Source organism: Lates calcarifer, linkage group LG21 (genome assembly GCF_001640805.2).
Source record: "Lates calcarifer isolate ASB-BC8 linkage group LG21, TLL_Latcal_v3, whole genome shotgun sequence".
Lineage (NCBI taxonomy): Eukaryota > Metazoa > Chordata > Actinopteri > Centropomidae > Lates > Lates calcarifer.
The window spans coordinates 20,858,485-20,880,408 of NC_066853.1; the positions used below are offsets into that span (position 1 = coordinate 20,858,485).

The window sequence follows — 21,924 nt, forward strand, 5'->3', positions numbered from 1 at the left end:
CACTGTTGTGGCCCTTTATTTTGTACATGTTATATTCATTTTTATTTTCACATGCGCATTTCTTCAGCCTCAGTTCATGTGTTGCATGAAATAGATTCTCTAAAAACACTGAATCTCATTTAAGCACCTGTACTGCGCAGTGGTTTCATATTGAAAATAATGGGCAATGTTTGCTTCTCTGCCTGATGTGACTGGTGCATTATGATTTCATTGTTTCAGTGTATTCTATGTCACAGCTCTCATCATGCTGTAGCATGATTATTAATTTGTTTGTGGTGGGTCTAACATGGTTTTTCAATTATGGTGAGCTTGTCTAAATGAGCTGTGGGCATTAAAGAACTTGGCATTGCATTTCTTCCTATATAGTTGGTTGTGTCTGGTGATACATAAATTAAAGCACCTTGTAGCCTTTTGTTTAGGGTTCTGCTCTTTATTACTGCATATAGTTCACCTTTAAAGCCCCCCTTTTTAGTTTATGTTGCCTTTGAGCATAAAATGTACTCATTGGGAACTTTTGTTTTTTTGGTTTTGATTATGTATTCTGCCTCCTTACAGTAAAAACTGTATTCAAATTTGCTGTCTAGTGCATTTTAAACAGTGGCTAGCCTCTGTAAAAATTAGGACAGCATAATTAATTGTCTCCACCTCAGATTGCAGAGATAAGAGAAAGCCCTGAGCTTGGAAGTCAACCAAAGTTTAGATTCAGTTGTATTCTATTTCAGTCCACTGCAGTGGTGCAAGATAATAGGTCTGAGCAGGTGAGCTGCTCATTTGTCAGACCTCATCTTGCCTTCCCCCCCTTACACATGAATATACACACTGAGACACACTTCACCCATCTCCTTGTGTGTCCCATTACTCGCATCCTTCATCCTAAACGTCCTGCTTATAAGGGCAAAAGAACAAGTGAAAAGCTTCCCACAGACAAAGTTAGCATACATGACGCACCTCTTACCACATGGAGCCCTCACCTGGGAATCCCTCCCCACATCCTCTCATTCATAATCCAGAGCACATCTCATATCCTGCACTACTTGGCAACACAGGTCCACCACTGGCCAGTCTCCACTGGGAGCCCACTGCTCCCAGCTATTGCAGCTATTACTTTCTTTAACCTTCATTTTTCCAGGCTATGTTTACTGAGCTGTGTGGTCTTTTTCAGCAGGAGCCTGCTCTCAGTTACACAGAATCACACCTGGGAGCTGCCCAGTACAAGCACAATCTTATCTGTCGGCCAGCAGCAGATAGGAGCATTTGGCGGTTAAGTTCCTTATTCAAGGACACCGTAACAGTGGGTAATCAGTGAGAGCAGTAAATGATACATGGGTTAGGCAGGTATTATCAGCCACCACTAGCCTGTCTCAGATGACAAATGTAAGGAAAAGACAACATCAACATGCACCACAAGAGACATTCTTCATTTGGTGTTGATAGTTGTAAGCCCCACAGGGGTTCAGTTGATTTGAGAGCTGCCTCCACTCATTTGCATTTTCAGGATCACCCATCTGTATACTAGTATAAGGTTGTATGTTTGCCCTTGCAGTATTTAACAAGAAGCCACAGCATTGTCTTTACATAGTTCGTATGTAAAGATGAGCACTGAGCACTGACAAGTTTATTTTTTTTTAACAGTTAAATTTCCTGCCTCAGGACATATTTGCATAACCAAATTTAAGGGATCCTAATCAAAAATGTTGGTCATGTTAATCTGTTTATGTTTTAAAAGTTTTTTTTAACTTTAAAGTATCGATGTAAGCCAAAAGAACATTGTGCACCAGTCAGGCTCTAGAGATAGGATAGCTCAAGACTATGCCTTGTTCAACTCTCTTTGTACCTGACAAGGTACAGGCAGTACTGATATACTGTAGCTCTAGATAACACATTTAAGCAAGAGCTCAGGCAGGGCTGTAGATAGTCTAATAAAGACAGTGAAATGTGTGTGTTTTACTGTGTCAATGCACATCACCGAAATCTGCATTGGGTGAAGTGCCATTATCTCTGAGAGAGAGAGAGAGAGAGAAAAAAATGTCATGTTAATCAGCAACTAGCAGCAAGTTGTTCATGTCCCTTTATATGCTCTTTTCCTCTGGTGCTGCATCATGATGCTGATAGTGCAGGAAATAAGAGTCACCACACACACCTAGAATTAGTTAGGCTCAACTTATTTTGTTGAAAATGGTGTAAAATGGCTTTATTTTGTCGATAGGTCTAGAAAAGCACTATGTAAATGCAGACCATTTAGCATTTATTCACCATTTATTTGAGTTCATAGTTCACACTGATAAAAAAAATGTTTAAAGAACCAGAGAGGCATTTTCTAATTTTCTTTTTTTTTTTTTTTATCAGAATCTCAACTTACTTCAATAATAATAATACCGGTCTCATTAATGTTGATTGCTTGTCACTATGTATTAGCAATTTAGCTCTTTTGTGCAGGTGACAAACTTAGACATATTTTTGGAATTCAAATAACACATTTGGAGGATTGTGGATTGTGCAGCCTGGGTTTGTATGAAAAATGAAAATGCCTCCTTCATTTGACTGATTTCATAACAAAACTTTGGCCAGTGGGCACAAACACCAAACCAGTTCATTGCAGAGCAAACAGAGACTGACAGCCACATTTATACTAACATTTACATAATTTCTACTATAAAAACAATATTAAACTTTCAGCACTGTCAGAAAACTGCAGCAGTATACAAGTTTTCTATTCAAAATAATGAGGTGAGGGAGCTGGTGCTGTAATGAGGGGTTCCTGCAGTTAGGGGGGTCGAAGCATATGGGGAGGGGGCAAACAAAACTTTCTAAGGGGCCAACAGGCAGCAAAAGTGTGTGTTTGGGGTGTGTTTGTGGGAAGGTGTTTTTCATTTTCCCCCTAATGAAGTGTTTTCAGCAGTCTTGCTGGCCTGGCAGTATGCTCCCTTATTAAAACTAACTAAACCTACTAACAAGCTCACATTAGCAATTAGCAGTCATACCCCTAGTTCCTCATATGTATGTGGAGATGTACTGTCTTTGTCACGTCACTTTCCATCCATTGTCCATCATCTGAAGAGTCTTTGCACCCAGTCATGGTCCACCATTTGCAAAAAACAAGGATGCTGTATGTGACAGTTCAAGCTGCACTTGTTTTTCAGGAAGACAGAGGTTAATATCTTTGCAAACCTACGTAGAAGTGAATTTATCCATTATCATTAGGCTCATGTAGGAGCTTGGGTGACACAGGTTGGTTAAACACATTAATTTTGGCCTTTTTGAGAGCACTAAGGTGGAACTAAAAATTAATCAGCATAACAGAGAAAGACTGGTGTTACTGATTATGTCTTTGCCACTTTTTCAGTACTGCTAGTCAGCAGTTCATTGAGTGATTAGTCTGGATAGAGCATAGAGCATACAAACAGTAGAAGTCATGCAATATGTAGGCTCAGAAACACACCAAGGATTGTGCAGATATAGATTCACATTGCCAGCAGATAGATGAAATATTGTCAGCATTCAAGTACATCCAGTTCACTCTCCCAAAGAGTTTGTTACTAATTCTCTCAGCATATCATTTGCTTTATCTTTCATGTTTTAAATGTATGACCCTGTCCCTGTCTCTTATGACTATACACTGTTGATGCAGCCGTGCTCAACTTGGCTCCTTTTACTTCCCTCTGTCTTTTTCTCTCTGTCTCTCTTTTCATTCTGTTCTTTGTGTTCAAATCTGCTCTTGCACTCAAGTTTGTCATGTGCTATAAATGTCAAAGCAATTTTTGCCATCTGTGCAAAAATGTCTTGGACCAGCTGCGCGACAGTTAAAGGATCCCCATCTCTGTCTCCACTCTGTCGTTCCTCTACATAAACCTAATTTTACCCACTTACATGTTGTGTTTTATTGCTAGTTAAGTAATCAACTTGCTTCAAGCGAGCCTTGGCTTCATGATGGAGTTTTTGATGCGCTGTTAATGGGTGAAAAACACACACTTCTAAATCTAAGTTGTCCCCTGAGACTTGGCTGGCTTTTCTATTAAAGATTTCACGTAGGAGTGTGTATTGATCCACCACTACATGGCATTTCATTATATCAGAGAAAGCCTAACACTAACAAGACAGCAGGAAGCATTGGAATGGACAGGTAATCAGAAATACCCATCAAATGAGGCTCTGTGCTTGACACAGTAACTGGAATGTTAATATAATTAAGCTACACAATTTCCACTTTGTTCATGCAGAGGTTGCTTTTATCAGACAAACAGAGAAGACGAGAGCAAAACCAAAACACATAAACTCCTGACATTTTTCTTATTTTCTGGAGGAGATGAAGTTGGATACCAGATGGATACCAAACAATAAATGCAAACAGCTGCTACAATGTAATCCAATGGCCAATTGTTCATGACAGATTACATCTGCTAAATTGCTTGTTTTTGCCACTGACACACTCAGATTGTAAGTGTTTGATAACCTTATGGAAAGGAGTCCTACAGAGACCGACCTCTTTATTGAAAAGTAAGATCTGTTTTGTTTAACCAGAAACATCACTATATATCACCATCAGACTCAATTGTTGAAAATAGTCATGCTATGGAGCAGAACACGGGTGTTGCTGGAATACCGTGGTCTCAAAAATAATGTTATTGTGTGACTTTTGTGTGAGTTTTTCAGATCCTTTACATCCTTTAAAAGTACCATACAATCATTTACACCCAAAAATGTGAGAAAGAAAGGTCCCAGGTTCACAAATACCGGAGTTATCCCAGTTTCCTTAGAGGTTGATCTTCAGGAAGTTTGATCTTCAGTGAAAATCACATTAAAACAGTCTATTTGAATTATTTAACCTGTCTCTCCGGCACAGGTAAATGGTCACTGTCAGGGTGAACTCTCTGTTACTTTCTCATCCCTTTCATGTCTCTCATCTCTAAATTGTCCCCTCTGTCTCTCTTTTATCTCTCTGCCCCCACTCCACTTCCTCCTGCCTATGAGCAGTATATTGTCCCTTACGGAACAGATGAAACCCTCTGGCTGCTGAGCTTTGGACAAGCTATCGACTTCAGCATCACGAGCCCAGTAATTAGTGCGTCCCAGGATGGACTGGTGACAGTATGACAGAGCGAGTTGCTCTTTCACATCAACGGCTCTCAAATTAGCCCTCACTGCTGACTGATGGGGGACCTAGGCATTAGCAGCAGGTCTGTGGATTGGCTGTAACACTAACTTTACTTTCTTTTCTGCATAGCTTTATATAGAGTACACCATAACAAAGCGTTTCCAAGAAGCAAAGAATGAAAACTATGATCAGACCTGTTAAACAACACTTAGGAAAAGGTACAGTCTTAAAAGTTAATCTAGGTAGGTAGTAACTGAAGCTGAGATTATTACAGATGTTTGGGTCAGGAACTCCAAACAGACTCATCTTTGGTTTTTGGTATAACATTTCTTGAAATATTTAATGAGGGTATAAAGGACATCACTCAGAATAGCTTCCATTAATTTGCAGTGACCCTGCCCTCTATGGGGACAAGTGGATCCATACCATGTCAAGAAAATGTTTCTTATTTACATAGGAGCTTCTGCATTTTATTCACCTCATTTATTCAGCTTTTTGCTTTCATTTTTCACCCTTCATCATATACAGACATGAGTGTTGTCCATGCATTTGATCAAGATGAAGTGTGGATCTGTAAAAATGATGTATTGCATGGGTATGTGCGTGTCCACCGTCACTAGCAGCAAGACTTTGTTATTGACCCATTAATTATTAGTCCATCATCTTATGTGGCGCAACACATTCTGCCTGCGCAATTTACCATCTGCTGTCCAATTGTTGTCCAATTTGTGATATATCATCTCAGTGCAGCATCAATACCACTTACCTGCCAGCGCTCCCTCACTCGTCCAGGAAGGAAATGGATTACTGAAAGAGAGAGAGAGGCGAAGAGGGGATTGGGCAGGGGCATGAATGTAGAGATAAATTTAGTCAAACACACACACAGATGTATGTCGCCCACACAGAGGAGGGCCTTGAGGATCAGCATTTATGCTTTCCATTAAAGGCAAAAGACATAGATTATTTGTGAACAGGTGAACGGCTCTCACTCTTTGCCTCCATCTTTCCCGCACTCTCATAACTTCCTCAGTGATACAGTACATTCATTCCCTCTGTGTATCGCAAAGATCTTTTCCCATCTCCTCCTAATGCTCCCTCCTCCTGCCTTGCCCATTCCTGGTGATTTATACTGAGTCCTGGATAGTTGATCTTTATTCAGCGGGCCTCCAGGCAAGGCTGATAACACCAAGGTCCCTCATAAATTCTGTCCAGCCTCCCTGCCCTGTCTCACCCCCAGCTGCACCCTTTCTCTCTCTCTCTCCAAACTCAGCACCTAAAGAGTAAAGTGTTGTGTTGGATTTCTTTGTGAGGTGAATTCGCAAGTAGCCCTCCAAGACGTATGTGGTTAAATTACTGAAGAAATGACTGCAGTTCACAACCGGAGTCAGAGATCCCCTATGGCTGTTGAGTGGACAGACTTGAATAGATGTGAATGGCTGTCTCAAAATAGCCGGGCCAATCAGAGAAAGAGATCAGATGTAAGAATGTCTTGTGTAGTCTGCCACATAGGAAACCAAGTAAATACCTCAAAAGGAGGAGTGAGTTTTCTCTTTCCCGAGACAAACCACTATGCCATGGGTATGAGTTCTGCACATTGGATTTAGGAAATGGCTCCTGTGAAGTGGTGAAACATCTGGTATTTCATCTTCCCTGGGTGTGTAATTTTTTTCAGTGGTCACAATTGTTTAACTGACCAGAGTCATAGAGATCGTTTGCACTAGTCCAAATAGTTCTCTGAGTGGTTCTGAGGAGCTCTTGCGTTAAATCTGGCAACATAAAACAGTTTTAACCATATCAATAATGAGGTAAATGAGAGATGCAATGACAACTGAATAATGAAGCAGAATCAAACTTCTCTTTAAACATGTATGGTTTTAACCAAGGGAGATTTTCATGATTTAGCACCAGTTAATGTTACTGAAAACAGAAAATGCATTTATACTGCATATTAAATATTCTTAGTTGGTTTTACCAACTTGCACAATCCTGTCCAGTTATGATTTTCTCTGTGAAGTGGACGACGAGCAGAATATTTCAGCCAATTTACTCAAATAACTGTGACCAATGGGGCTCATATCCTAATGTACAATGTTTTACCAAACCTCAGGGGAAATTGACTGTTGAGGTAGCTTTTTAAGCAAACACAAAGTCTTTGAGAATAGCTAGTCATCACAGGAATATTATACAGCGTGTGAGGTATTAAGTTATACAGCAGGGACTCATTATGGATTGCTGGCTGGCTGGAACAATGGGCTTATGTAGGTATCTGTACTTTTATAGTACAGAACTCTTTGTTCAGTGCTGTTTTTGGAGCATATACAGTTCCCAGGAAGACAGAGGGGACAGTGGCTAGATGCTTAAATCACAGAAACAAGCATACACAAACAGAAACAAAATAGTTAGTCTTGTACTCTTTGTTTTTGAGATACCTGGGTGAGAATCAGACAGTGTTCCTGGCCAACAGAATTAAGGTAGCACAGCTGCTGCCTTGGCTCTATTACAGCACACTGCTACACAGGTGGGCTGTGTGTATGTAAAGATTGAAACTTTGTAAGAATTTTTGAAGTGAGTAAATCAACCTTGGCTGATTTAAATTCAGCATGTTTGCACCAAAAAGAATGGTAGTGCACAGTAACTTTGAATCCCAAACAAAATGTTACACTTTCGTGTGACTTTAGCACAGCAGTTAAAAAACAACTGCAATGCTGCCTTGATTACAAACCTTGTCATTGTTATGTTGGGCAGCTTTGTGCATCCTAAAGAATGCATACCATTCAAAAAGAGCAGAAAGATTTATAAATGAATGAACAAACTCACAAGGACACGCATATTCTTTAAAACTTTAACATCTTACCACTGCTAGATTGGTGCTGTAGATTTCATGAATGAGTTCTCTATAGCAAAGTATGACCATGTAACACTTTGGTACGTGGAGAGATTTCTTCAGCACAAGATTGGTACACTGTATGTTGTTGATTTTACAAGATGTCATACAGAGTCCTTGTTGGTTAAAAGTTTCAGGGATCATCTTGCAGATACATGGAAGGTACATGTTTACTGCATGCCATCCATTTTATCACCCAGTCTTTCTCTTTTCCTTGTTTCACGTTCCATTAAGACCAGGTTTAGGAGACTCTGAGAGGCAGATTTAATGTTGGTGCTCACAGAAATACTGAAATGTGTAATGCATACAACTTCTGCAGATTCTAAATGGTTGTATCTGCCACCTCTACAGTGTTTTTGGTGTGTAATTCAGGAGCTCCACCAATGATAGCAATTTATTATCTCAAGAGATCAGTCTGTCAGTTAGTGTCAGTGACCCATATGATTATTTAGGGACTGAAACCTGAAAGTCCAAATACTCTTGAATCTATATTAAAGTCCATTTTTAAAGAAAATAATGATAAAGCTGATTGTTAATACAGGTCTTGTATTGGAGGGTACTGGTTTGGAGCCTGCTGCAGATTCCCTCAGATCGTACAAAATGGGCATCAAAGGCGCACTCACATCATGGCTCCCTCACACTGTTCTCAGCCCAGCTCATCAATAGTTTCTCTGCCAAAGAGAGCCATTGTTCTCTTAGTGCCTCTCCCTCCTCATCACTTGTAACCACAGCACAGATTTGCTGCTATTGATCAGAAAACACCCAGTGCTCAGTCTGCTATTTTGATTGATTCTTGTGGCCAAGACCAGATGGTTTTTCACTTCCTACTCTATTTCTCTAAACAGTCGAAGGGGAAATTATATGTCAGCTCCCAAGTTTACTGGTGATAATCAGCAGTTGTTGAGGTGTATGAAGCCTTTTCATTTAACAAGGCACTACAGACTCAAAAATACTTTCTGAAGAAGTAGAGGCAGCCAATTTAATAAATCTGTTTAATTGTTTTTGTGATTTTGTGATTAACACATTTCTACATTTCATCTGCTGATTTGTTCCCCATTCACCTCAATCATACTGCCAAACAATACGCCTCATTTCTGCCCTGCTTCTAGCCTTCCATAATTACTTATGGCAGTCTATGTCAGAGTCCATGCTGCCCAGCCAATCACAGTGCTTAACTATGTAAGTGTGAGCTGCTTTTGAAGAAAAGCTTCAGGATAAAAGTGCTTTTACGTTCATGGTATCAAATAAAGAATAGCATGAGACTTTTAGGTTTTGAATTAACTTCTGTTGCTCTGGCACCTCATCATCATCATCACTGACCTATGTCCATTAACAACAAACACAGCAATTTAAAACACAAGTGACACAATGCATCTGCACCTATGCAAGTTGTGATGTTATCAAATTTAAAGTCTGAGTCATAAGATTTAATAAATGAAAATGTCATTCACCAGATGTCAATCATTTTCCTGATGCTGCTAAAAGAAGGAAATACAGGAGGAGACTGGCTCGTTTTCTTTCCCTGGGAAGATTTTGTGAGACAGCAATCAGCAACGTATATGTCATAAGCCAGTTGTCTGACTTCAGGGCCCAGCTTTTCCTTAAAATTGTGTAGTCCAATTAAAAGTGAAAACAACAGGACTCTGTTAAAACAGCACAATTTGTTCCCTTAAATCACAGCTCAGGATCAGATGGTGTCCAGCTATTATGTGTGATACAGACTGGGACTTGTAAATTCTGCCCTTTATCTGAATACTTAAAAACATTTAAATGCTGATATTGTTGGCGGTTACTTGATTGTCACAGATGTATAAGTCGGCAGCTCTTCAAAAAAGTTAAACAGTCTGTATTTTTATATTTGACACATATTTTTCTTGAGTCAAGATTGATATAAGATATAAGATTGATTGTTGTTGTTGTTGTATTTGTGTTTTTATCCATGGTTATTTTCAATAACTCAATTCCCACCTGCTTTGTATATATATTTTATTATTGCCCCCAAAAATCCTGTACAGGTTTCTGAAGATAAAGACTTGTTCTGCAAACAGTTCTATAGTAGGAGATTTTCATCTTGTTCTTTCCCTTGTGGAGCTCTGTCTTGTCTGTGCTTTGTTTCTGATCCTGTGTTTTTTTTGTGTCCAGGGTGTGACATACTGTGGGGAAAGCTCTGCCAGCAGTCTGACCATGGCTAATGTCCCCTGGCACCAGGAAGTGGTTGCCTTTGTCCAGCAGCTGGCTGACATGTTGCCTCAGTATGAGATCGCCTGCGAGCACGAGCACTCCAACTGTTTGCTCATCGCCCACACCAAGGTAAGAACTCAACTCCAGAGGGTCATACATACACCGAACATACCATATCTACAGCACATAACATTAAACATAGTTCAAGCATAAGGGCAAGTCACAAGGTAGAAATTAAATATTCCTCTATTGGGTGTTAAGTCAATCTAACATTTTACCTAGCTTAGATGGGAGGTTGATGATGTTTTTTTTTTTTCAGACTTGGGATTGTAACGGGCTGCTGTGTATTAGAGCTCAAACAATTAGGTGATTAACAGAATGGGCCACTTATTGAGTGTTCACTGGAACCAATGGAAATATATTTTGGATTTTCTTGGTCTTCTGTGATAGTAAGTTTAATAACTTTGAGCTATAGGCAATTTCATGCTGTTTTAGAACCATTGATGGCAATCTTCCCTATTTTCACACATCTTATTGACCAAATGATTTATGGATAATGAAAATAATGGTTTGTTACAGCCCTTGTTTTGAAAAGATTTAATTCTAAGTAATACAGTTGCTGTGATTTTTGTCAGTAATACTCATAATACTTCTTGCTCTGTGTTTTTATGCCTCCACACCAGTGACAGCTGTGGTTTTTCACTTGTCTTACCACCTCAACAATGCAGTATCCCAGGAACATCTTAAGGGAATTTCTTGATTGGAGATTGATTAGAATTTGGTTGTCAAAGGTCAAAGGTCACTGTGACCTCACAGAACACTTTTTTTTGGCCATAACTCAATAATTCATCCAATAATTAAATTTAACATAAATGTCTAATATAATAAAACTATGAATTAACAACATTTTATACCCAATCAAGCTTCACTGTGACATCAAAATGTTCTGCAAAAATACTTTTCCATTACTCAACACCATTACTCAGAGAGAGTAATAGTAGCTTTATCTGTTTGGTGATTAGTTGTGTTTATTCTGTTTCTGCACTTGCTATCAGTTAAGTTTGCTGAATCATGTTGGGCTAGATCATTAATGTGGACACAAGAAATAGATTTTCAAGATAGTTGTTGGCCATAGAAGGATAAGTTGTCACTTTCTGGGCTAATATATAGGTTAGTGGTTTCTTTGCTGTTTACTTGATCAGCATAACTTAATCAAAAATAGTTTGTGTCACACTAGTTCCAGTCTGTAATTTAGTATAGACACATGCATGCTCATTAGGAGCCACCGTCTGCTGGATATTTATGAGGTGCAGCTTACTGGTTACTGCTCTTTCTGCACATTAGCATTTCTAAGTTATCACTGTTATCAGTGGACCCAGACAGTGGATACTGCATTAGCATCCCTTCACACATAATAATGAATAATGTGTACCTGGTGATCCTCTTTCCATTTGTTGTGATTCTGTAGCAGTTCTTTTCACACCCAGACACATCCTTTATCTCCATTTCTCTCAAAGTAGCTCTCCAGACAGATTATAAACTCACTGCAGTTTTTAAAAATGGTGTTTTGATTTCGTATATATATAATTTACCCTCCTGTCTGCCCTCTTTTCAAAATATGCAACCATCCGAGTGGTTTACTCTTGCGGAGGCTCACCACCCCAGAAAATATCAGCTAGTGGTGGGTTCTGCCAAGGCAACTGTCCGTCAATAATTAATGAATGATGATTAATTGCTGTCTTGGCTCTCTCTGACAGAACAGAAATTCAAGCCAATCAGCCAGGCACCCACACCTCCTTAGCACATACACACACACACAAATACAGACCGGCATAAATGGCGTTATCACAGTTTATTTAAGCACTCAAACTCTTAATTGTCCTTTGTTTTTATTTACTGGATGTTTGTTTTAATGGGACTGCTTACAGGCCCTCAGTGCTGGGAGGGATAACAGGAGAAAGAGAAGGAAAATGATGTTTATCAGATGTTTATGAGACAAGTTTTCTACTACACAGTGAAATGTTTCTTTCATACATTCATGTAAAATGCTGCACACATTACTTTTCTGACAAATCACTGGTTTTAAAATCACAAGTAACCACAGTAGCATCTTTTTCCTGTAAGTCAAGATCAAGATTTAGTTCAAACACGAGGGTGGCAGCACAAATCTTAGGAAGTGCACAGCTGTAATATGACTGTAGACACTTAGTCTTGTTCAAAAATGATGTGCACATGTTTTGTACAGTGTTCCCTCCAAGATGCAATTTAGAAATGAAGTTCTGGCTTTATACAGATAAACAGACTTATAAACTCAAATGAAGACCATCATCATCATCACTATCGTTAACTTTGGTGATGACATACATGCATCTGAGATATAAAAGGAGTAAAAAGGCCACTTGTTCACTTAATTCCTTTCTATTTCCTCTCCAGGACTCTGTTAATATTTCACTGAATTGATTTCCGCCCTCCTCTCTCTCTTTTTTGCTCCCTATCATTGTCTCACAAACACAAATATAACAGTGGTCATTTGTGCGACTGCTTTAGACACCTTAATTTATTTGCACCTTCGCCTACAACTGTCAGTATTTCCTAATATACACACTCACACACACATCCCTTCCGTGTCTTTCCACTTCCTGCACTCAGCCCCGCAGATTGCAGTATTAGTGCTTGATGCTCTGAAGCAGGATCTATCTGCCTGTTAACTAATAGCTAAGGCTGAGCCACCGTGAGAAGAATGAACAGTGTTTTGCACTCACTGCGTCTTTTGAGGTATTTTAAGCCTCTACACAGGCTTTTTCAAGAAAAAACTGAGTGCAGAAGGGTCACACACACTGTACTGTACTGTATGTCTGCTTCTCTATAATTTCCATATGGAGATTCTCATACATGTGTTGTCAGAGCATGAACACATTTTAATGTTAATGTTTTCAGAGTACACACACTTGTTAGATTTGACTAGAACAGATCTCAGTGCTATAAAGCAGTAAACATCGTGTATTCTTAAGTTGGCTGGTTATTTCTACTGGTCTAGAAGAAATAACATCGACAGGTGCTGACCCCTCTCAAGCTCTCTCCTGAGTCAGTGTGGGAACAACCAGGACAAATCCTACTGTCAGTCCCAGAGCTGTCTCTCTGTCCCAGTGCAACCATGGCTCTCTCCATCAAGTGCCAGTCTGAAATCCACTCTTATTTTACAACACTTTCTATCAGTCTCCCTCCTTTACTTTCTTTGTCTCTTCCAACAATGTGGCTCTGTTTCTTTTACTGGATAGAGTTTCCACAGTTTCTCCAGTTGTTCCATTGACTGCCTTTTCCACTACCTGGGAGAAGCTACCAGCTAACAGTGAAAACTAAAGCACTGTCCTCTTTTTGTTTTGGTCGAATTTACCCTAAATGTACAAGAGTACAGGTTTCAAATGAGCACATAGTATCAAAATTAGTATCTGGAGAAAAAAATGTGGAATTGGTGCATCACTATTAAAATGTAAAGGAGGACACAGATATGTTCAAGTAGAAAAAGCTTAATCAAAAACTAGAAACTTCAACATGATGAGTGCCTCCCCGTGTAAATGTTTACAGATGCGTGTGTTCCGGCACACTGCTGTCTTTGGGCGGACATCAATTATCCAGCAGAGTTTGGGGACTGGAGGCATTCTTACTCGAGGTTCCTCCTGTTAACGGAAAGTCTGATGTTATTCTGCTAAGTGTCTTCAGCATCCTGGATGTCTTTGTGCGGCACAGTCTCAGCAGGAAGAGAATCCAGAATAAAGGTCCTCCAGGTTTTAATGTTAACTCGCATAACAGTTTGAAACGCATCACAGAAAGCACATCAGTCGAGCGTGCGTGTGTGCATGCTTGCTTACTTCACAGTCCTCAGATCTTTGAGTTCCAGTTGGATGATATCACTGTTTGATGTAGTCCTTTAAAAGACATCGGGAGCTATGCGTGTGTGTGTGTGTGTGTGTGCGCGCGTGCATGTGTGCATATTCTCCCAGCACTGACACATCATCATCATTAGCTCTTTTTCATTCCCTGGGATCCTCCCATGGATGGGCATTTCTCTCTTTCTCTGCATCTTTGCCTCTCTCACCCCTTGCTCTACTTTCTCGACCAGCCTTTTCTCTCTTTCATCTCTCGTCTTTCTTCTCTCCATCCCCTCCACCCTCATCTTTTTCCTCCTCTTTTTCCACCCTCTTCCATCCATCTCAGTTCCCTTTCTCTCAAAGTACATTGTGAGGAAAAATACAGATATGACACATGAAAGACACAAACCTCCCTGAAAGACCTGTTGAGCTACAGATCAGTGCTATCAGCAGACCTGTTTTTAAGTGAAGCCTCTTTGCAGACGTGGAAGTTAAAGCTACAGTATGAAACCTTTTTCTAATATTTGTGTAAGTTTAGGTGAACTGATGGATGAATATTCCTTAATAGCTGTATGCCATCTCCTCTTCTACAGATAATCTCCAGTTAGAGAGAGAGACACAGAGGCAGAGGGTCTTGATTGTACCCAAACATCACTGATGCTTAGTATCAGGTGCAACAGTTGGAACAGCTTCCTACATACATAGGAATGCATATATTTACACTATTATCAGCCACAACATTAAAACCAGTGACAGGTGAAGTGAATATCATTGATCTTCTGCTGGTAAACCTTGGGCATTCATGTTCATCTCAGTGTTACACGTACCACCCACCTAAACATTGTTGTAGACCAAGACCCTCCCCCATAGCAAAAGCACTCCCCAGTGGTAGGAGCCTCCCCCAGTGCTCCCATCTCACCACAAACACTGTTCAGAAATGTCTCAAAGATCATGGCAAACAGCCCTCCAAACTCCAGAGATCCCAAACTGATCCAGCATCTGTTGCTTGGTCTTCTTGGTCTGGAACAATGCTGAGGTGGGTGGTATGTGTCAAAGTAACATCCGGATGAATCCTAGAACCCAAGGTTTCCCCGCAGAACATTCACAAAGTATGGCACCCTGCTTACAAGTAAGAAGATAACACTGACTTGAAAAATTATTTGGGTTGCAGTTCCAAGTCTGGCAGGGCATGCATCGCTAAGCCAGTAAAAGAACATATATTTAGACATTTCTTTTCTTCCGGCACTGACTTTTCTTTTCTCTGAAGAGAGGCACGAGACATCAGTGTGAAAGTACTGTACCGTTTTTTGGCATGTGCTCATACATGAGGGCACCTCCTGTGGTGCTTAGTGAAGAAGCTGTCCTCAGCATCTTCAGTGATCCTCAGCAAAGACGCTGTTTGTAAAAACAACAGGCTGTCCTTGTTCTCTTCCTATACAGCACAGTTTTGCTTTGTTGCTTAGAGACTGAAATTGTTTGCCGAGATGCCGGCTGAACAAATATCATCCCTTCTCATTACCAGAAACATTAACTCCCAATAGATACTGCTTTCATCCCCCCCTTTCTCAGGCCTCATTAGCAATGCAGTGGGTAGCTTTTCTCTAATGGCTGAGGCAGGCACAAGGCATCTAAAGGCTAACACTCAAACGCTTAGTGCCGTTACTCCCTCAGTGGGCCATCATCTCCAGCAGGAAAGTCTTTAACTGGGCAAATAAATGTTAGTGCTTCATGAGTACATTTTGTCATTTTGAGCCGCTGTCTTTTTTTTTTTTTTTAAACGTCAGTGATGTAATGCTCGCTTTTTCCCTCCTGTTGTGTGAATTACAGCAGAAGAAGCAGTTTCATATAAGGCTGAGAATTTAAAAAAAGCAAGCCCCTAGTGCACATGAGGGGGTCTGTCCAAAGCAGCCATGAACCCGAAAGAGCTTTTAAATGCTAAATGCTGAGAGCTAAAAGCACAACAGTCATCCCTGGTGACAACTTTTGCCATTTTGCATCCAGTTACAGCTTATCAAAAAACTCAAAACAATACCCACGAGTGAGCTCAAGTCAACAAGGACCTCTTTAAAGATCTAACTTGGCTGCACACTGCCATGAACAGCACTAAACTTAAAAGGAAAGGTTGTGTTGTTGCTGATTTGCTTACTTTCTGTTTGCTCTCAGTCTTTCCCACCTTTGCAACTATCCGACAACAACAGAAGCATGGTACTGTATCAGCTGAAGAACACTGTGGTGGGCTGGGAAAGTAGAGGTCACGCTCTTCACCTCCTGCGCTGGTTTGGGAAAACAAGCAGGATTAGAGAGGCAGAGTGATGTTAGAGGCTTTTCCCTCACTGTCAAACAAATAAACACACAAGTGCACACACTCTTCTCAGCTCCTTCCTCTCCTTCTGTCCATTTATCTCCCTCTCTTTTTCTCTTCACTAAGATGGATGGCAAATTGGGTGAAGGAGTGAGAAGCAGTGATTGATAAAGGAAGAGATGTGAGGAATTGGAGTTGGTGAATCTACAACCGTTTAAAAAGAAGGCCAAACTAACAGCAAGTGGTAGATGTGGAGCAACATCCTCTGTTGTCTCTTGATCTTTTTGATCACATCTGTAAATTTTTTGTTGTTTAGAATCTGAATATGCAACACTTGTCTGTATCCACACATGATTTATATCAAATGAACAGTATAAATAACATTTTTCTTTATTTTGGTCATGAAACAGGTCTGAATTCCAGGTATCACTGCAAATGCCTTAAAAAGATTTCAGAAGCCAGCAAATATCTACATTTAACCTCTCTCCCTGCCTCTCTCATTCTCCCTTTTTCGTGTGCTTTCAGTTCAAGGTGGAAGGTGAGTGGTGGACGTGGATCGACTACGAACGTTTCCAGGAGTTGGTCCAGGCCCACGAGGAGAGCGGTGGACAGCAGAGCTTCTCAGCCTTGGACTACATAGCTAAGACTCCCAGCTGGGCTCTATTCGGAGCCTCCGAGCAAGGTTTCGACCCCGCTGACACACGCTTCCAACGACGCAACAAAACCAAAGACATCTCAGGCTGCTGACAGATAAGAGAGAGAGAGGATTAACAGAGAGAGTACTGATATTTAGAGCTAAAAATAATGAAGAAAATAGGCTTCAATGTTTTTATTCTCTTTGAGTGGACAGTTTTTTATTGTTCACATTAGGATGTTTAATTTTATTGGCTCGACCCCCCAAGATCAGCCAAAAACTGCCAGAATCAATTCTTTCACACTTATTTTCTAGACATTCCCCTTCACATTTACTTTAAGTGCTTCTTTTGCTTCTTATATGTACATAGATCTTTTTTTTTGTTGTTTTTTTGAAAGGGTCATTATTATAAATGTCAGTGGCTTTGATCTTTACAATCACCTGGCAGCACTTGGGAAGATTTTAGACTTTTAAAAGCTGAACCTGGCAGTGGCTTCATCATCGGCCTCATTTCTAATATGGTTTTATAATCCAGGTTCTAGAGAGACAGTTGTGCAACACAAGACATGATTAGCATGTATGGTACAGCTCGTCTACTTCTCCTCATGTCATCCGTGGGAGTTACACGTCTTTCCCAGACACCTTTTGCTCTTCCACCCACTCATTAGGACAGTGGCTGTATTTACTTGGCAGTGAGAGATTAGAGCAGTGAGAGAAGAACATCAAGGCTGCATCTCCACTGGGAGAGTCTCTTTGCAGCACAGGCTTTTCATTGCTCTCTTTGTGTGTGTGTGTGTGTGTGTGTGTGTGTGTGTGTTTTTGTTTGTTTTTTTTTCTCAGTACTCTATTGCACATTCACACCAGTGTCAGCTTTGCTTAGTTTGAGTGTTCTGAGTCTGGATAGAAGAATACATTGTTTCAGCTTTTGACAGACAGTTCTTCTATTCTGTAAAAAGTGGGTATTTTTCAAATTAAACATGATTTATATATTTGACTAATTTAAGTACCTCGATCCTGAAAATATGACAACGTTTTGGGCATGATCTAAACTAGGGATGGATGATATAGTCTCAGAAAAAACACCATTAGTAGGTCTCATACAATAAAATAGGTAATGGCAGCTTTAACACTGAGTTGTGATCACCATATCCTCAGACAATGTCATGTCTGATATCATATTTCAGTACATCTCTGGGCTCTTAATTAAATAGACATGACACTAGGCACAAAGATACACTAAATATACGTAGCATTTGAAATGTTCATCCAACATGTAAGCTTGTTCTGTCTGATCTCCATTCAACAACCATCCAGGATAAGGGTGATATAGCTTTGGTCTAACTCTCCTCAGGTCCAGCATGTCAGAGGGAAAAAAAAAAGCCTGTACTGATACTTTCAGAAATCCAGTTGTAAAAACTGAGTCCATTTTAATTTGTGGTATTTGAATGTAAATCCAGATGTAAACATTTAATTTTGATTTGTTTTGTCAGGTCTCTAATGTTTCAGTGCCTCCCTGTTGGCAAACAGCAGGTGTGTGGATACATCACTGTAATAAATGTGTTTTGAGTAATCTGCTTTGTCACCTGTGAATTTTGCATGCAGCCCACACACACACACACACACACACACACACACACACACACACACACACACACACACACACACACAGGTGCATTAAGGCACACATCATACTATACTTCTGGTCAACATCATATTGTCACTCTTTTTTTTACTGGGAACAAAGTGGGAAGTTGACATTTTAAGACATAATAGTTGTGGTGAAAGCTTCTTGGGCTGCACTTTAAGGCCAACAGAGGCAGTCTAATTGAACAGGGACAGAGCAGAGGTGTGACACAACAGCACAGCAGCTCACATTGTTGCTTCACTAATTTTACTCAGATATAATTTGTTCCTGCTGTACTAGTTCAAAAATGCAAAACTACAGTAAGTTAGTAGTTCATGTATTGTAGTATATGTGAATGCACAATTAGAAATCCCATAGAATAGAATTAGACACATTGTAAAGAAGACTTGCAGTGTCTGTAATATATGGTAAGAAGTGAGCAACAATTTAACAACAAGGCCATAACAGAATAAGGCATATAAACTGTTAAGAAATAGTTTTATCATGTCTTTCTCTCTTTAGTGTTTTTGTTTAGCCCTTGTGTTTCAGTGATGGGTTGATGACATTAAATATGTGCCTTGAAAATTCACACAGACAAATTATCCATTTCTGTTAGAGATTTAATTTAGTTTGGTCGGAACTAAGGGACTCTTGAAGAGTCTCTTGATCTTCACTTCAATAGACAAACAAAAAACAAGATTGCCTAATTAGCTTCTCTGATGGGAGAGTTGATGGATGTCTGTGCTGCAAAAAAAAAAGGGAATTTTGCAACTAATAAAACCTTCTACTCCCACTTCCATCACACAAAATGCTTGTTTCTTTCCTAAAAGTAGTAACCTCTCAATGGCTCTAGTCATCTGCCAAACCTCAGCAGAGATACAGACAGAAACTGTCCCTCGCTGAGTTATCTTACATTGAGACACTTGAGTTTTTAGTGAGATTACACAAAGCACAAGAGAGAACACACTCCTCAGTGGGTAAACTGTAGATGATTGAGGCTGCCGGGTGTGAATTTGTGTAACTATAAATATGTGGCAGCAAGGGCACTGCTTTTATTACGTGTAAACAAGGCTGGAGAAGTTGTGGAGTATAACACTCTCATCCACCAACTGCTGTGCTGACAAAACAGAAAAAACAAAACAACAAGCATACAAACTTTCCTTGAATAAATAGAGGTTAAAAAGAGGTCACTTTCAATTGATGCTGCTGGTTCACACTCAGGTACACTATCTCCAGCTGTTATTTGTTTCACAGTACACGTGCCAGCTCGCATAGTGAGACAAATGACAGGAGCGGATCACACGTCCCAGGAGAGAAAACCTGCCTGGAGATGGTGACAGGGCCCCAGGGGATGATGGGTAATAGCTGCAGTGCCCCAGGGAACACTGGGTAACAAGTTTCAGTACAGAAGTACACGTGCATCTTATAACAGTGTATAATATATATAACATTATATATTATAACAGTGTGTGTATATATATATATATATATATATATATATATAATATATATATATATATATATATATATATATGTACTGTTATAACATATAATGTTAATATACAGTAGGACACTGGGATTCAAAATATTATTTTTAAGTTCTAGTATTCCATTCAAGTATTGGGTTTCCCATCATGGCTGTTTTGATCTTGACACGTTGCTCCTTTGACGTTCTCTACCTACTTGCTCACTGAAGATTATTGGATTTTCAGGGTTTTTACTCATCCTCACAGGTGTATCATCCCCTTCAGTGTGGGGTCTGAGTCCTGTGGTTCTGCTGGTCAGATACATCATCTACAGTACTGGAGAGAGATAGCCTACACTTCCATAGAAGTGGAAACACTTAAAAGCGTTTAGAAGCATTTGATATTTATTTCCTGCCTAATTTTGTCGGTCTTCTAATAAATAATAAAATATGCAAGTCTATTTATGTCTGTCAAACAACGATTTAAGCTCAGATTATGGTAGAGAAGCCTTAATGGCACGAGGAGCACATATCCTACAGTGGATAATGAAAATAAGTGTAGGATTCAAAATGATCATTGTCTCATGCACTCTTCTTGCAGCAAGGTTTGGTGCTCTTGCAGTGTAGACTTATTTAACTGGCACACTGCAACAAAGCTCCAGTGAATCCATTCATTGTTTACTGTAAATGACCATTACCAGTTCATTCATTCACTGTAATTGATGAATGGATTGTAAATGGACTGTTAATGGTCATTTAGAGTAAATGATGAATGGATTCAGTGGAGCTTTTTAATGCATTGATCAATTGAGCTCTACATACCAATAGAAGTTAGAAGTATATGTATGAGATGTTTATCCAATATTGCTGTGGAGCATGTTTTCTTGTTGTTGCAGCAGCACCATTATAAATGTCTAATATCATATTTATTAATATTTACATTCAGTAAATATGTTTCTTTAATCTTGCCAAACATAGTCTATATACAAACATACATACAACTTTACACACAAAAAAAATGTATCTGAAACAAGAATAAAACCTCAAGGAAAAGAACAGAAAAATCAAGTAAAGCACAGAGGAAGAGGGAGAAATACAAGATAAATGGTAGAACAGTGTATCATGGCATCACATGTGCTTTGCAGTGCACTACACTGTTACAGAATAGAGCTTTGTCATGTAAATATTTTCTGCAAACTACAGTCCACAGAAGTGTAAGATGAATTTTTCATAATGTGAATGCATGCAGAGATAATTTTTGAATGAGAAATGTGTTTTTATCAGCCTGCAGCGGCCCTCTCTTAACACCAGAGAGACAAATTATTAATAATTGAGACCAACTGAAATAAAAAAAGATAGTAACAGGAAATAGTTTGTAACAGAAAGAGTGTGTGTGCTTTGTTGGAGGATGGCTGAGAGAGGAACGGGAGGAGGATAATGTCAGATTTTGGTGTCCTCTGTATTTTAAGTAATTCCATTCATACAGGTATATATCACACACACATTGCTTTTTTCCAGAATAAAATCCCACACTACAAGAACTGAATCCCAAACCGTCTTAATAAGCATTTAGATAAAACATATGTGAAGCTAAAAAACACACACACACTTGGCTGTACCCAAACTATAACAGATGGAGAGTTAAATTCATCCAAATGCTTTGTGCTATAGTTCCTTCACTGAATGTGGTGCACTGTTGAGTGTCATTTGAAAGCAAGGACCCAATACAAAGGAAATTGTTTTGGCATTTAGAACACTGAATCTGTTTATTTTGAAGTGTATTTCCAGGCAGGCTTGGAGTCCAGGATACCTCTCTGGAGGTTTACAAAAATAAGAAGATTCCTTTTTTTTCTGTTGACAGGATAACCATTAA

General features: G+C 39.6%; 1 protein-coding gene across 1 annotated transcript in view; it reads left to right on the forward strand.

Moving 5' to 3' along the window:
- tyw1 (tRNA-yW synthesizing protein 1 homolog (S. cerevisiae)) overlaps window positions 1–18,532 on the forward strand; it is a 51,335-nt gene extending 32,803 nt beyond the window's left edge. Inside the window, exons 15-16 of the mRNA XM_018665570.2 lie at window positions 10,119–10,286; window positions 16,854–18,532. Coding sequence (XP_018521086.1) covers window positions 10,119–10,286; window positions 16,854–17,075 — 390 coding nt within the window. The 3' untranslated portion in view covers window positions 17,076–18,532. The remainder of the gene's footprint in view (window positions 1–10,118; window positions 10,287–16,853) is intronic.
- The last annotated feature ends 3,392 nt before the right edge of the window (window positions 18,533–21,924 follow it).